The 18,209-nt window shown below is 40.6% G+C and overlaps 1 protein-coding gene across 1 annotated transcript in view; it reads left to right on the top strand.

Moving 5' to 3' along the window:
• il1rapl2 (interleukin 1 receptor accessory protein-like 2) overlaps positions 1-18,209 on the top strand; it is a 134,586-nt gene that overhangs the window by 20,169 nt on the left and 96,208 nt on the right. Inside the window, exons 4-5 of the mRNA XM_029511986.1 lie at positions 3,972-4,158; positions 4,242-4,395. Coding sequence (XP_029367846.1) covers positions 3,972-4,158; positions 4,242-4,395 — 341 coding nt within the window. The remainder of the gene's footprint in view (positions 1-3,971; positions 4,159-4,241; positions 4,396-18,209) is intronic.

Raw genomic sequence — 18,209 nt, 5'->3', positions numbered from 1 at the left:
TAACCCTGCAACAACCACGATGTGTCCTTTTGTTACATGTTAATAGGTTAGTTCAAGTGTTGCTAGTTCCTGTGTTGTCTCTGTTTCAGATGTCAGTGCGTGGCTAAGCAAGCCAACATCTTCTCAGCTTTTCTTTCATTTTCACCTTATAGTCATCGAGTCATTGAGTCACGTGTATACGCTGCACTGTGCAATTATATTAAAAAGAACTGCCTTGTAGATAAGCAGCCCCTGCTTTGTTTATATTCGTTTACTGACCCTTTGATACTTCTGTCCTTACAGACTGACACTGACACTTCATTCATTTAGATTTAGTGATCTAATTGGATGTGCCCCCCCACCCCACCCCAAATGTGAGCTAGAATTGGCTCCAGCACCCCCCACGACCCGGAAACGGATAAACGGTTGAAAATGAATGAATGAATGTTCTCCACACATCCTTCTTAATTGCCTTGCAGATTATTGGTCATAAAAAAGTAAATTACAACATCAAGTACAAAGACCTTTTTGTGATTAAACCGCAGGACCACAAGTAAACTGTGCAGTTCTCGTAGGTAAAACATGTCATTCTCCAGTGTCTTTTATTTCAGGGGCATTTACTCACTGTAGTATTTAACGGATTCCACATATTGCTACATATGAGCACACTCCCACACAGTTATGGTATGCATATGCAAGACGTGATTAGCATGAGCTAAATGCTTCTGACACAACGTTAACTTTGTAGTTTAATTGAATTGCCAGTTTTATGGTGAGAGGTGTATGTTTTCTTTGCATAGATATTGCTGTATATAATATTTAACATTTGACATCTGGTTCCCGCAACCCGGGAACAGATAAGCGGTTGAAGATGAATGAATGCACGTTTGGTTTCTGGTTGGACTGGCAGAGGGGGGAAGACCTTGACAGAGGCTGACACAGCAATGAAGAAGAGAAGCAAATATGAAAGGAGACAGCAGAAAGAGTAACGAGATAAAGCTGTTTCAGTTCAGTGCACATTACAGGAATAAATATATAGAACCGTGTCATATTTTAACGTAAAATACTTCACCACTTCTGAAATTGATTTTGAACCTGAGCCTTTGTGAAGAATGACATGTATTTGGGTAAAACTTTATCATCACCAGTGTTGATAGTTAACATTTGAGCCATATGCCAGGCATGATCACTCAGTTTATAGCAATCCATCCAGCAGAGCTGGGTAAAATAGTAATGAGAAATTAGATGAAAGGAGAAAGTTGCATTAGAAAGCACATATTCCTACTTATATATTTAGCAGACACGGAGCAACATTAGCATTTTCTTGGAAATGTGTCCGTGGACACCAAATGAATAAATCCAACATTGACTCTACTGCTATTTGGAAAAATTATCTACCACGTGCGACACACTGTTCTCCAGCATGTTGCTAACTAATCAATCTGCTATCATTTTCTGAAAAGAATGTGATTTGATCTTTGGCGATATTCAAAAAAACAGTCTTTAGTGAAAAACTGAAATAAATATTAAAAAAAAAAAAAAAAAGGTGAGGGGTTCATAAAAGGTTGGGTGCTGAGTGAGTCGGGGAGCGAGTGACAACATACAGCCAAAGCTAACTGAATCACTGGAGGAGAAAACAAGATGCTGCAGGCTGCAGATGGATTGATGAGAAGGGGTGAAACGGAGGGATGGATGTTTAAAAGGCTTTCCAGGGCTCTAGTTCAATGCTCAGTGGTCTTGGTTAGGTCAATAACTAAAAAAATCCAAGTGTCCCCTATAAGACACCCACCCACACACACACGCCAAGCATTGATGGGATAAGTGGTTTAGATCCACTTAGATGAGAGGTTATGGTTTGGGGACAATGGGTGAGTCCTGTGTGTGTGTGTGTGTGTGTGTGTGTGTGTGTGTGTGTGTGTGTGTGTGTGTGAGTGTGTGAGAGAAAGATCAATGTGGTCTTTGTGTTTGGAGGTGAACTTGAGACAGGACTTACACAAGCAATTATAATCACCTTGAGGAGACATTGGTCAAACACATCATAACAAACTTTCAACTTCATTCTTTTTGTTTCATTAGATAATTCGGCTCAAGCACTGACTGGAACATCGTAACAGCACCATTTTGTGTTATATCTTGCTGTGAGCTCCATTCTCCCCCACAACACCTGTACAAATAAACAACTCACCTTTTTTGGAGCCCACAGATCATGATGAGTTACTTGAGCTTGGTCCTTACTCACCTGAGGTCTAGTGTAGGAAAAAGCTCTTTTTTTTTTTGTTGTTGTTGTTGTTGTTTTTTACAAGCTTGAGAAATATATCTAGCCTATGAATATGTACGTATATCTGCAGTAATGTAGCATCATCAAATTTTTTATCTATTATTTCTTTAGAAATTAGCAAAAAATACAATTCTGATAATTTAGTCAGATATTGTTATTTATTTTTATTGTATTTGTATATATCAAAACAACACTGTGATTTTTCTTGGGTCTTCCTTTATGTCAGGAGAGGATGGTTTGTCGGCTGGAGCATCTCAGTCCCACCACAGAGTTTATGGTCTAACAAGGCACAATGATTTATTATACAGTTTACCTTTATAAGAAAAACTGCAGCTCCTACAATTTTGGATATTGCTCTTGGCCATACTGGTTTCGGTTATACAGCAATCGCGCATCCCTGTGTTCAAGTAAAAAAAAAAAAAAAAGTAATAATCTATGTCTTGTTTGCTCGCTTGTTGCCAACTTCATCAGTCTGCAGTTTGGCCCTGTGCGGGTGAGTTACAGTGGATCCAGTTTGCTGATATCAGTAAAAGCCAGACAAAAACAACTGTGCACCAAAATGAATAACTTAAGGTGGTAAAAGGCTTTGTGTGTTTGTCATAAATGGATCTCTGGTAAACAAACAAGGTAGATTGATGCAGCTTTTAAATATATATTTTTCAGGGAGCATGAAGGGAAATAATATGGAGTTTAGCTGTCAGATAGCCTCTGTTTTGCATCACATTGGGCTGCTTGTTAAAGTGTGTGACTTTCAAGTCACACTGTACACCAGTTTCATATTGTATAAAGCAGCACATTGAATTCTGTTTATTTTGCAAATTTGTCAAAAATATCTTTAGTGCATCCACTAATGCGATACAGCATGTAATTTAGAGACCATAGACCATCGACCATAGAGAGATATATTACAGTATTATATATATTTTTTGTTTCATCATTATTCGTGATTAGTGGTCAATACATTGTAATCATCAAAAAAGTAACAATATTGATTTACTTAGTTCTTTATGTAGACAGGACAGTGAGGGGTAACTGGAGCTGGGTGGGCAGCCCCCAGTTTGAGCCTTTTTCACAGCACCTGTGTAATATTATCGCTGATACCCGTCACTGCTTGCTGGGGGAGATGAGTACAGCAGAGGCCTCATTAACGCTGTTAGTAACATCTTTAGTATTTTCACTTGGGATAAGAGTTCACATGGTTGTAATACAAAGCAGGTAACAAGCCAAAAAGTGAACAATACTCCTGCTCTTAGAGTTTAACTTCTTAGAATATTTGTTTTGTTTGTACTTGTTACGTGTTTGTACAACCCACGATTTCTTCTGGATGCCAAGTTCTTTATTGTTGATAAAAAAACGCTGTGATGTCAGAGGACCTATAATTTCACCAAAGTACCTACTGTGGCAGCCAAAGCTCTGCCCAGTAGTTTCAACATGAAAACAGCTCTTATACCATTTCACACGGTCTCACTGTTGGACAATTGGAGGAATCACTCGCATCATTCACTCCCTGGAGTGCACTATAAAAATAGTCCCTCAGATTCAGCTCTTCCTGCCATAGAAAAACAAACTGCACATATGTGTTATTTTTGTGATATTTAAATAGGTTGTTAGCTTCACGAGGAATCTTGCATTATGCAAATCTTTAAAGTCTGTCACTTTCAAAAGAGGAGCATGATAAAAACCTTTCCCAATTTTATGTTTGTCATGTGCTCAGGAACTCAACATACTGCATGAAAGTGTCCATGTCAATGACAGTGGAGGAGAGTGATGAGGGGAAATGCTTCAGCAGCAAAATCCGCCATCTGGAGAAAGCCGAGATCACCCACAGCAAAATGATCATCTGTCCTGACATAGAAGACTACATGGCTCCATACAAACAGCCACAGATGACCTGGTATAAGGTATGACACACACACTCAAACACAAAAGGAGGCTCCTATCTATATCCTGTCACCGCATCAGCTCTGTGTGTGTGTCCTGACAGGAGTGTGAGCGAGTTGAATGGAGAGGTTCCATCAGTGTAAACACCACACACATCTGGATACCAGAGGTGGAAGAGGGTGACGGGGGAAATTACACCTGTGAGTTACAGTATGGATCGAGACTGGTGCGGCGGACGACACAACTCAAAGTGACAGGTAGGCCACAGTGTTGGCGGATGAATGTCCCCATGAGGAAAATACGTACACAATAGGTATATTAACTAGGGATTGAGGCTTTGTGTGACTTAGAAATAAAAAGGAGCTTAATAGTGGAAGTTAGTCTCAGCTCCCGGTTGAATGGTCTGTGTCTGTTTTTTTTTTTTTGTTTGTTTGTTTTTTTTTAATGAATTGATTGCTTGTTCATGAATATGCCAACAATAAGATGCAACACATCAATACCAATGTGAAACTTCAGACACTGTAAAACATCCACAGACAACTTGCAGATTTTGACTTTTGGTTTTCCGTAGTTGAAGACGGTTATCACAGCGGCTGATAGCAGCACAGCCATTGGTTTTAATTATGTGGAAGCAAAGTGTTGTCTTTCCATCTGTTCAAACTAAGCCAAATACTGTGTGATATTTTAAAAGCTGGATCATAAGGGTTTTTACCTGGCTGTATTTCTAACATGTGGCAGTTACGACAAGGAATCCTGGGTGGATTTAAATAATTTCAAAATAATATTCTCTTTATGTCATAAACATGTCATCACATGGCATGACAGCTTGTGTGCTTTTTGCTAGTTTGTTAGTTAGGTAAAGAAATGAAGAACTGACTAAATAAATGAATGAACAGGATTGGTCAGGGCTAGTTAGGTGGACAGGTGAGACAGTTTATCCTTTCTGTTTTTAGATTTGATGGATTATATGAGCAGGAAGCACTCAGAAGGGATTTGCGTAAACTGTCCACCATCACAGAAACAAAGTGGGCCGAGACCACGGCAGAAATGTGTTCTACTTTTAATGAACAGTGGATCATTGGGCGGGTCCATCCGTCATTCTGGCAGATGCCCAGTCTCAGCACTCATCGTTACTACAGCCTTTCTAAAGTTTCCTTGAATGCAGAAAATATAAAGCAACACTAAAACAATTGAATACATTCACATTCCTGGCACCATTTTGTGTTTGTATTTGGTCTAGTTGTCATATTTCCACAATAAACATAGATAGTTTCATGCTCCAGTGACTTATCGTTGACTTGGGAGGAACATCTGCACTTGGGTGTTAAGAGTTTAAGCCGACTCCATCTGCACTTTTGTATTTCATGTGTATGATTGTTTGTGCTTGTGTGTGCATGGGGAAGATTGTCTGTCTCTGATTGTGTGCTCATTCCCGCTTGTGTTTCATGGTATATTATTGTGCCATGTGCAATGTGCTTATTGTCCTGTATCTCTGGGCAACGGCAGCATACTGTGCTTATTTCTACACACACACACACACACACACACACACACACACACACACACACACACATTCATGCTTTGCCTTTGCATCACTTTACACTGTTAGTCACTTGCACTTATATCAACACATGACAACACACACTGGGTGATCTTTTAATTGAAGATCATATTAAGTGTCATAATAAGCAGCATGGACTAAGAGTGGATGTGGTTTCCTTTTTAGAGTTGCTCTACAGTGTTTGTCAAGGAACCATTCAGTTCTACAGTTTCTGGATTTCCTTCAGATGGTGCACATGTTGAAGGAGCTAACTGCGGAAGGAGGAAATCATTGTTATGCCTTACATCAAATGTGAATCTAAAGGAATGTCTCTTGGAACTTGTTTGGGTTGTACATGAAGCCGATAATATTTTACACTTTAACGGTGTTTTACTTCAGCTGCTGATCTGTGGTATACATTTGTGGTTTTAAGAGCCAAAATTCATCTCAGGGTTGTTTTACATCTCCTCTACTTCCCAGGATTCTCCCTGGAGTTCTAATAATGGCAATTAGAAAGACTGGATGAGTCTCTTTTCTGATCGGCTGACTACTCAATCAAATAGACAAATATGGCAGACTTTAGATGAAAACTCAGAGAAATCAAATCCTGCTGGGTCGGATAGTGGGTCCAGGTGGACAGGGCTTAGGATGTGACCAATAGGCAGTGACTGCTTTGGTGCTACAGAGTACCAGATGTCCTGACGAATGGTTTAAAGGTTCAGTTACTGAATGCAGCCTGTGCCCATTTCTCTGTGGCATGAGACCTTCAATATTTCCTCTGTACCAATATAGAACTGAGACCTGATCCATAATTACAGAAATACTAGAATGCATATAGTTCAAATTTCTCTTTGGTCTGTTGTCAATGATGGTTGAGAAAATACACACAGGGCACATTTGTAGCTATGATCAAACATATCCTGCTTTACATTGACCTTTCCTGGCACAATATGCTGTAGTTTATATACTCATGCTCAACTTCAAGCTTAATAATGCCTCGCCCCAAAAGCTTCCACTCTGGTAATAAAAACAGCTAAATGAGATGTAAAGGGAAACTGAGGCTTCACTACTGTTATCGTCCTCCTTCTCAGAGGATTTGAATTTTTATTTATGTTGTGCTGTTTTAATCCTTGGGATTTATGTAAATCTGTTCAGAGAAGTATCACGTTGCCAAGTCTGAATTTTCCTGGTAAATTGTGAGGTTTGCTAATTGTGATTCTCAGATGTTTTCTCACGGGACAAACAGTGAGCATTATGATGAGATTGTACTGAAATATTCTGACTTTGTTTGATTATACTAACTAATAACTATGACTTTAAGGGCCTATTCAGACTTGGCATTAACATTCACCTTCAGGGATCCAATTATAAGTGCACGGCTCTATGTAGCTCATATTTTGACTCAAATACAGAAAAAAGGGCCAAAATTAAGCTGGTACAGTTTACAGATATATTAAACCAATGACACAAAAGTCTTATTTGGAGGCAGAATAAAATCCAAAAGGGGGGAAGGGGGTTAAAGAATCAAGAGTCAAAACACAAAAGCAAAAAAAAAAAACTCAGTAACAAACACTGGCCTTTAGACACTGGGAAAGATAGTAAAGACAAAAACAAAAGAACTGATAAGGACTGAGGGCAAGACAGACAAAAATGCACAGGGGAGGCAGGAATGATGGGACTCTGGTGAATGATGTTAGGGCGTGGCAGACAATTACAGAGGTAGGAAAGGGACAAAGACGATAAGCAAGGCATCTATGAGACACATGAGACAAACTTGTAGACATAAGGTCTTTGCATATTATCTTTCCAGGGACAGGCCAAGATAGTCACCAGTCATTGGCTCTTATGTCCCCACTGTGTATGCAAATGAAGACACAAACACGGGGCGCAGAGGGGATGAGTAAAAAAGGCACTGCGCACAGCTTTATCCATTTAAAAATGTAATACCCTGGGTCCATGCTGAGACTGTGTTAGGACTAATTAGACTGTATGCAGTAGATATCAGCTGATGTAATCTCCAAATGTGGTCTAAGTGACCAACTCTCAAATGCATCCTCAATGTGTCCCTCTTGCTACACCAACAACATCCTGTGAGGTCAATTTATTTTGTCCTGTTCAACAAATAATACCAGTTTGCTTCGTCTTCCCTCTCCTCCCTGTCATTGCCCCCCACCCCTCCTTCCTCCTCCCTGTATTTGCTATCGCTCAGCTCTATGGTTCTTCCTGTCAGCCACCCTTTCCTCCATTCCTACAGACAGAGCTTCAGGCCTCTCTGACCAGTCTAGAGCCAACCATAATGACAAACAGTCTGCGTATACACATACACACATGTGCGTGTGTATAATGCTCAACTACCGGATATATACTGCATATATGGAAATGGAAAAATCTGATAAAGATTCACTGTCATCGTACTTGAGCATTTTAGCAGCAATGTTTTCCGTTGTAAAGAATCCCCCTCGCTCTTTAACGTGGTGGAACCGAGATTTCTTCGACTGCAGTTATGTATCTCCAGCAGCACGCCTCCAACAATGAAACAGTGAAAACAAACCCCACGATATCTGTCACTGTGTGCCAGGGCCTGGCTAAACATCTCTGTCCTTGATCCTGTAGTTAGGTCTGTGTCTCTTGGCAGAAAGCTTTATGCTGTGCTTTCAACATTAAATGGAGATTAAAGTGAAGACAGAGAGGCAGCCTGCAGATCAGCTGTTGGCTATGATGTAGATTCCAAAAAAAAAAAAACAAAACAAACCTATGTTTATGTGCAGAAAAGTACTGAAAATAGGCCCAAAGTTAAGAGATCGGGAAAAACCTGCAGGTGGTGGAATGATATGTCCTGAATGTCACACCTTCCACGTCCATCACCCAAAACCTCCGACTGCTGTTTTCGAACAGTCACAGCTTTTGAATTAAGTGCTGCATCTGAGTGACCACTCTGTTAGATGGGTTGCCTCTTCTATTTGCATTGCTGTTCATTTTAAAGCCCTGGGACATCTTGGTACAGCTTGTATAATATTTAGGCTTACTTTATTTTGTAATGGTTTCAGCTTGCTACCCTGATGAAACGATGCCATGTTCAATCTATTCACTCGGACTTGATGTCGAGATAAAACACATAATAGTTAGAAAGGAAAAGTTCAAAGAAGGAGAAAGGAGTAGAAGTGAAACAGAAATGCCTCCCAGCAAAAATAAGTGATTATGATATAGATTTCCTGGTATTGACTGATTGATTTACTTTTTCTCAGAAGTACACTCCGTACAACGAAGCCAATGGGCATGTTTTTTGCTATACTGAATAAAAACCAATTTGTAGATGCAGGGTGAAGAAAAGGTTGGGGAATGGAAACAGGCAAACAATGAAGAAATACTGAGATCAGGGTCATCTTACATTATGGATGATCATAGATTGGTACAGTTGGCATCATTAAAAGCTGCAATATTGGATATAGATGTTTCATTTTTAAAGTCACTGCCGAGCAGCTGGCCTGCTAACTGTAGAAGGTGACAGCAGTCCTCGTTCTGCACTGCTACCAGCTCTTCAGCAAAGCAAAACAGAAACCACCGGCACCAACTGCTGCAGTCGAGGACAACGGAGCTGTGGTCCGCCTGCAGGCAGGGAAACACAACATGGGGTGAGACTGAACGTTCAAATCAAAACACACACCTTTAGAGCTTCATAAATAGATAACAGCGCTGTCCAAACAAATACTTCAAATGAACTCAGCAAGACGCATGATGGTTATGACACAGGTCGTGAGCAGAGTATGTTGTGGGTGTAGCAGTGAGACAAAGTTAAAGCTACTGAAAATTTTGATCGTAACTTTCAGTCAGGGCCTTCAAAATAGCATCAGCAACAAAATAATCAACAGCATGCAGATTCTACTCAAAAAGATTATCATGATATTTTTGCCAGACCGTCTGCCCGCTTCAGTGATTATGAAAGGTAAAATCTAAATTATGAATTTAGATGCGCAATACCTTTGCATACACATACTGACATGGTGCATACCGGACAGTCAAGAGAGGTGACTTTATGTACTGGCGGAGTAACTGATTTCTTATTTATAAACCAAGCAGCACTTGAGAAAAATTGCATCACACTAATTAGGCTCTTGTGCTGTGACAAATAACAAACCTGATGATGGAACCAGAGGAAATGCCAACAGGTGGTTTCATAATCAGAATCAGAAAGTCTTTATGGTCTTTGCACACGTATAATGGAATTGAGGTGGCAGCTCTCCGAGTCAGTGCAGTTTAAGGTGTAAACTTAAAATCAAAACTATGAAAATGATAACATCTAACTATGCAAATTAACAATATCAATCTTCTTCCACCGCTTATGCTGGCCATTACATTACTCAGTATAAAATAGAAACTGAGTGAAAAACACACAGGACAGGACATATTGCACAGCAGAAAGAAAAACACTGGGATATATTACACGGTGCATATAATAGTGCACCGTCAGCTGTGTATTGCCCAGTTCAGTATTGTGAATGTCAGAGTGAATAGATTTGTGCAGTAGTTAGTGCAGCGACAGCTTTGGGAAAGAAGCTGTTCAAACAGTTTGTAGTCTGTTTGTTTTTTGCTTTAATACGCCTGAAACACTTTCTTGAGGGCAAAAGTTAAAATAAGTGGGATGAGTCTCCAAGGAGGCTGTGGGCTCTCCTGAGGCAGCACGTTCTGTAAATGTCCTCAAGAGATGGGAGAGGCCAACCAATGAGTTTTTGGCCATTGTTAATGACCCTCTGGAGTGTCTTCCTTTCTGCTGTAGTGCAGCTGGCAGACCACAGCGAGATGCCATGGTTCAGCACTGACTCAACAGAGCAAAGGTAAAGGGGCACTAGGACAGGTCCTTGATGGACGTGCCCGAGGCCCCCTCCACTCTGTTCCTACTGACACGCTGAATGTCCAATTTATTCCCCTTGATTCTGTCCATACACATACAAATTGTAATTAATGTCAGAGTTTACTTCACGTTTGTCATTTCATCCACTTAATCATGTCATTTAGTGGGGCGTCTCTATCTTTACAAAAACATTTCCAGCCCAGCCAAGTATGAAAACTTTTTTTGGTGGGTGGGGGGCGTATTGCCTTATGTCTGTGCAGCAGAATTTTATCTGGCCCAAAGTGGCAGTGCTGTTCATTGAGTCCCACTGCTGGCAAAAAATCATTGCGGTTAATGTGCTGCTTTCAGTCCATTGATTTCAGCAATCCCCGGTCACAACTGCATGTCAGAGGGGTGTAATGCCAAGTGTTTTTATAAACACGTTTTATAGGGAGAGGCTTTTAGTGCACATATCCACCTCATTCAGGCAACATTAAATGAGCCACCAGCTACTGTTCTTAATATAATGAACTGCTCTATGATGCTGCATTCCTGCCTGCTGCTCTTTCACAGGTTTTACTATGTAAATGTGTTTGTATGTGCATGTGTGTGCTCATGAAAGGTAATAATCCTTTGTGATCTTGTGATCACAGAGGGCAGTTATATAGTATTTCTGCTGTGGCTGAAGGGAAAGTTTGTGCGAGACTGGGCCAGTGAGGGGATAACTCAGATAACTCAGGGTCAATGGGTGAGAAACAGAGGAGGGTTCGGAAACAGCCCCCCCCCCTCCCCCCCACCTCTGGAATTCTCTGCCTCAGCACATACAACACTCAACCTCTCTCACCACATTCAAATCCCACCTCAAAACGCACCTTTTCATACAAGCCTCCTCCCTTTAACCAGTTCAGAAGTGAATATGGGACTGGAATGACTTCACTTTCACTTCTATGTTTCACCATTTTACTTCTCGGTTTGTTTATTTTACAGCTTTTTGTATTTGTGTATTTTTTTTGTATCCAGTTGATCGTACTTTATCTATTGCTGGATTCTATTGTCATGTTTTGTAAGGTGTCCCTGAGTGTCCAGAAAGGCGACTATAAGTAAAATGCTGGATAAGTTTACTTGAAATTCATTTTAACTTCATGTTAAAGGTTACTGTCCTGAGCCAATGTAGCTCCATTGGATACTGCGCATATAACATATTTAATATGAATAATTTGAATGACATGAATGATATTATTGACTATCGTGGAAACCATGAAATAAATTTTGACAATAATGACTTATTTTCCACGGTGTAATTGACCCAAGTGGAAATAGAAGTCTTTCGTTGAATCTTTTTTATTTCTACCCTGATTACCCTGATTATTTGAGGAATAAATGCTGTTCATTGTAATGACTATAGTTTTTTTTTTTTTATCAGAGGCTGTGTGCAGACAGTGGGAGAGCAGACAGACTCAACGCTCTAATCTTGTTTTTATATCCGTCATGTCTTATACTGAAAGCACTCCACCAGCCCTGAGCTGCCTTCGGGAGCAATCTGCTACCGCCTGCACCACCGCTCTTTGTCTGTCTCTGTATGTGTGTTTGCCCACAAGCCTGTACATACAAACAAGAGTAGGTGTGTTGTGATCTATCTGACACTGCCCAGTTCTTTATGTGTGTATAACAGAATGAGGAAATCAGGGTGTGCGAACTGTCTGAGTAAAACACAGCCGATTGTCGTGACCCTTGGTCGTTAGGGGACATCATAAATTTAGGGTTAGGAGGACGACGTCAATATCTGATACACTACAGTTGTTTCTGTCTGTGTGTTCATTATTGTAAAGATGACAACCATAGTGCAGTTCACTTGTTGCCATAAGGAAACTAAATCAGGATGCTCCAGTGGGTTGCATCAGCAGGCTGAAAACAGGCAGACCTGACCCGGATGGCTGGTCAGATTAGCTGCACATGTCAGGAAGTGGATCGGATACCAAAGACAACACTGAGGGTTTGTGATCGCCTTTGAAGCTTTCAAAATTCAAAGTAACTTACACACTGAAGTTGCAAGATTTCTGACACGTGAAAAGGATAATGTGAGTGAAGTCTACCCACATAGATACATTTTGTGCAACATTACTGTCAGAGCACTGAAGGATTTACAAAAAAAAAAAAAAAAAAAAGTGCATAGCTTCATGACTTTCTGCTTTGACGTGTATGGTAATAACGGTGTGTTTTACAGCAAAATGTTTTCAAAAATATATTCCAGTTATTGAAAACATCTGTCAACAGAACAAAGACACGGAAGCGCACTTCTCCTGACTGTAATCTCCCTCGCCTGCTGTAGTATAACTTTGATTGGTGCATACTGCTGTTTTGGGACATCGCACAATTTAGCAATCACAGCTCCCCCAAACTACCGCATGAGTTGTAGGTTGTATCTGAAATCACTCACTCACTCATTGCAGCCTACTCACCATCCTGAGAGGTCTATGCAGAGAGCTTTTCTTTTTTTAAGCCAGCACAATGCATGATGGCATCTATTGCTTGGTTTGTGAAAATCAGTCCGCCACTTGATTGCATAGAATCAATCAGCAATATTGAACACTGTGTTTTAGGACAGACACACAAAGTGAAAATGCACTTGTTGACAGATAGTGGCTATGAAAGCGTATTGAGATTGTGAATGCTTTGTACCACTAATTTGAACACCTGACCTTTATTTGCCACAAACAGCTTCACTGTCCATCCAGCCCCTTGCAACAGCTTACCATCCCATTAACTCCTCAGACGGATACCCACTCATCTTCATCCGCTTTATCCGTATCCGGGTTGTGGGACTGCTGGAGCCAATCCCAGCACACACTGGGCGAGGGGCGGGGTACAACCTGGACAGGTCGCCAGTCCATCGCAGGGCCAACACACAGAGACAGACAGAGACCAACAACCACTCACACTCACATTCACACCTCCGGTCAATTTAACGTCGCCAGTTAACCTATACATGTATGTCTTTGTACGGTGGGAGGAAAGTGAACTTCTTTTTGTGGGGCAACAGCGCTAACCACTACGCCGCCGTGCTGCCCGGACCCTGGATACTCTCACTAAAAGCCATGCACACACCTTCGCATTGTGCTCCTTAACTTACAGGCAGCTCTGTGCTCTCCGTGCTATGCTGCATTTCTGAGCTAACCCAGTTCAAATTAATTTTTTCAGATTTGCTGTTGGTGACATCATCGTCTCATTTTTTGCCTTTGCATATTTCTCTCTCTCTTTTTCTCCCTCTCTGCCTCTCTCTCTGTGTATCTTTCTCTTGTCCTCAGTCTCTTTCCACCCGTAGCCATTTTTCAAAAAGAGGTCTCATCCATATTTCAGAGGCATTGCAAAGTAAAATGTGTGTTAGCAAAGTACACAGCATTCAGGCTAAATTTAACATTCCTGAGGATTTGTCTGTACTAGTGTGTGTGTGTGTGTGTGTGTGTGTGTGTGTGTGTGTGAAAGAGAGAGAGACACAGACAGACAGAGACAAAGAAGAGGTGATTTGCTGTGATGCCAAATGTTTGTAACATCATTTGAATAATGTTTGGCCTAATGCCACATTACATCCTCCTCATGACAGCTTACCCCTCCCATACCCACATACATGCACACACACACACACACACACACACACACACACACAGGTTCTCTCTGGGACATAGGACACATTAAAAGATTCTTTGTCTTTCTCTTTCAACCTAGTCTTTCTACATGTGTTACTGTCTCTCCATATTAGTTGCTCCCCCAGTCCCTTGTCCTGTCTTTCCCTCTGTGCCTTCTATATTTTCTACACTTTCCCTCCATCCCTTTTGTTTCTTTTAGCGTTGCATTATTCTTCTCTATATCTTCTGTACCCCTCATCCGTCCTCTCATTCCATCTATCGCTCTCTCCTTCTCTATTCGACACACTGTCTGTATGTGCGTTTTCATGCATGTATTAAGGGCCCGTGGCCTAGTTAGAGACTCACCTCCTAATTTATTGTGAAATTGGCTCTGTTCTCCAAAGACAGAGGGACTGGATGAGGTTACTAGACACCCTTTCTTTCTCTCTCTCACTCTCTTTCTTTCTCTGTCTTCCTTTTAACATGACTTCAGTAGAGGTAGAGCAAGGTAGAGTGATGGTGGGAGTCTGATGGGAAAGAGATGAATAGCACTGAGGCCAGAACATTTTGCTGTTGTTTCAGGGTGCGCATAAGGGAGAAGTCATTTATCTAAAAATCTGAGCTTAGGGATTTTTCACTGTAACATTTAAAAGATGCATGGTGCCAGTTTTAGCATCCAGAGTCTGGGTTTGCTTCCCCACACAAGTTCATGGCAATCGAGCTCAGGGCACAGTTTGTATCTCTAAAAAGGTCATGGCATCAAGGTACTGGGACATTTCCTCACCCGGCAATGATGCACAATGCTGGAATGTTAGAGGGCAAATCAAATGCTTTTGCTCGAACTCAAAGACAATACCTTATCTGGTATCTAACTGAAAAACTATAATTACCACCTGGAGGGTATTTTCTTCCACCAAACAGCCAAATGTCAGTAAACCTGGTCACAATCTTTGCAAATTACTGGATTGAATAGCCACCAGAAGTGTTTGCAGAACATTATGACGCCCCAATAACATTGACCTGCGGTATAATTGACATGACATCATTTTATCCTAACAAACGTTTGATGTAAAGTGTTAATCAGTGTAATTTGAAAGTTATGGCCAAAACAAAATCCAAGAGAATGTTTGTACTTCATTATTTCCCAAGATATCGCATTCACAATAGAATGAGATGAGCGTGACTGTGAACTTTGACAACCAAGAAGCATTCTTGTTTGAGATGAATTTGATATTGATAACTGGAACACAGCAGGCGTGTGGACACGCAAGAAATACCACTGTGATTGCGTCATGTTATTCATGTGAATGCTCAAAAATGGAAACACAAAGCTGCTCATAGTTTGGTTTCAGAGAGAAAATGTTTCTCTCAAAATGATGTACACTTGTAATGCAGTTTGACCGCATACACACAAAAGGAGGTAGAGACAGCTATAAATGCCAGTAAATTATGAATGATTTTTTTTTTTTTCTTGAATGCTTTATGGCGTCCTTTAGAAAACGTTATTATCATGTTACATAAAAAAAAAATTCTAAAGCAACTCCATAATTTTAATACTCTTAAAGTTCCTGTCCACATCAGTAAAATGACTGAATTGAACCCACACACTGAGTATGACTGAGTTTTTGTATGTTTTCTCAAAACTGATGATGGTTCTCTTTCAGGAACAAATATGAACATTGTGTGACATTCTTTTAGGAATGTATGATTTATGTAAGGATTGAAAGTAAACCAGATTCACTCTTATGAATTATTTCTGTGACTTTATGTGGGTCAGCAAATTATATCATGTCAACCCATTCAGCTGTTTGACAGCTGAATGGGTTGTCAAAGAAGACAATGTATTTGTTTTACAGGAATGAAAAGGTGTGGTTGTGGTCTGCTGTTGAGCTAATCGCAGATCAATTTTCAATTTTTTTTGCACTTTTTTGTTCATGTAATGTGGGTTCTTTGAACATATTCCACTTTCCACAGTTATTGAGGTTGCACAAACATGCTTTGCTGACAGCTAGCAGTTAACTGACCCGGATGAAGCTGAATGGTCCAGCCTTGCCTTCCGAAGCACAAAAATGGTTTATGGTTAGGAACGACTTTTTGTTGATCAAATCATCCATCCTGACCTCCTTCCTGATTTCCCACTGCTCTATCTTAATGTCCAAATACAGCATTGTTACCATTTCCTCCTTTGTTGGAGAGCTTAAATCTAGTCGTTTCTTCCAGGGTGTTTGTGGAAATGACCAGCATTCCAATTTATTTATTTATTTATTTATTGTGAGAACGAATTTAGTTTATTATTAGAGGCCTTGTGGTAGAGCTGGACTCTGGGCCGAGGCAAAGAGGTCCACAGAATAAGCAGTGGCACTTTGTCATATTTCTGTGTTGACTCATAGGAAAATGTTTTTAAAATAAGCTCAGTAATAAGCCCATAATGATGCAGTTTCTAATGGTAAAACCACTGCACTCACTCGTTGGATAAGGCATTTTGCTATTAAGATGGTAAACAACATTAATCCAGTCAGCAATGAGGCATTTGTCAGCACTGTTTTAGACTGATTTTAATGAATAGTGAGCAGGTGATGCTAGACTGAGAAAAAGAATGAAAAGCAGCACACATAATGAACCCAGTTTCAAATCCCATTGTCCTTGAACTGATAAATGTTGGTTATAAAATTCAATTTTATTTGTATAGTCGCTTATCACCTCCTTATGTTTGTGTTTTAATTTTAATCCTGTTTATACAGGGAATAGAAACACTAGTCTTTCAGTGCAGCCGAGCCACTCATTCAACTGGAGGCTACTCGGAAAAAGCTCATTCTCAAAATACTTTCACAGGACTGACATAAACCTCGAATTATTGGACAGACTGAGTTTTACTGACCAAAATATATGGGTCAGTAATGTTTTCCCTGTGTCGCATATTAATCCATCCAACAGCCCCCTGGATATTTCCAATACTGTAAACTCCCGTACTAAAATGTCAAGCTCCTACTACTGTGAGAGGAGAGGGTGCAGTTCACAAAAATTTATAATCTGGGCTGCAAATATATTTTTGCAAAATTCAACGACAGTCCATCCAGTAGCTGTGAAGACATTTCAATTAAACAAAAGTCCTAAACTAAAATGTCATCCTCATCGTGGCATTGGAGGAGAGGGCGCCATTTAATAGTTGCTGAGATATTTAGTCTGGACCAAAGTGGTGGACCTACTGATAGGCTGACATTTCAAAAGCAGAGGCAGAGCCAGGGCCATGCTGCTCACATGGCTAACAGCAGCAGCAACACCCTCAGTGGTTATCATTTCTTTTATTTCGTGCGTCCTCAGCAACCAACTCTATAGTTACATCTCAGGCTGGTGTCCCACACACACTGTCAGACTCAGTGGACGTAAATAAAGCCAGATCAGCTGTCAGGCCTGGTTTCTTTATAGTCAGGAAAACAGAGATTCTGTCCTAGCAAGAGAAAACAGCAGGTCATAATTCTGGTCTGGCAGACCATCAGTTTACCCATCAGGACCCGCCTCTGATCTGTGGACTCTGTGAAGGGAGGACAGTGTTAATCAACCTAGTTTATCTTCAGTGAATCACTGAAAGTACTTCAACATGAATAAAATGTTTAGGATGTGTATAGGGGCTAGCACATTTTACTATGAGGCTGTACCATCGAATACGCATGAAATATTTAGAGGAACCTAGTCATTTATTAAAGATCTCCTGAGTGGGCACGTGAGGACATGGAGCATCATGGAGACTCTGAGAAACTGAGAGAGAGGCTGGGAAGCAGGGATGTGTGGGTAATATTTGGTACGTTTTGGGTGAAGTTTAACTTTGAACAGGATGAAACACAGGGAGGCATATGACAGGTCTTTTCCTCTCAATGGTGGATGGCTTAAAATGCAGGTCACCTTGTGTCAAGATGGTGATGCTGGTCCGCTTGGTTTCAGCTTTAAGACTTTAAGCTTTAAGACAGCACCCTGCGGAGATATGTTCCACTTGTCTTTTAAATATAATTTTTCCTTTGACTTTTTGTGCAAACTTGCCCTGTAATGTGTGTATGTTTGCGGCTGAGGTGACTTGACACCCTT

This window comes from Echeneis naucrates, chromosome 10 (assembly GCF_900963305.1).
Source record: "Echeneis naucrates chromosome 10, fEcheNa1.1, whole genome shotgun sequence".
NCBI lineage: Eukaryota > Metazoa > Chordata > Actinopteri > Carangiformes > Echeneidae > Echeneis > Echeneis naucrates.
The sequence above is the reverse complement of the archived record's forward strand: the minus strand, read 5'-3'. Positions and strand labels throughout refer to the sequence as shown.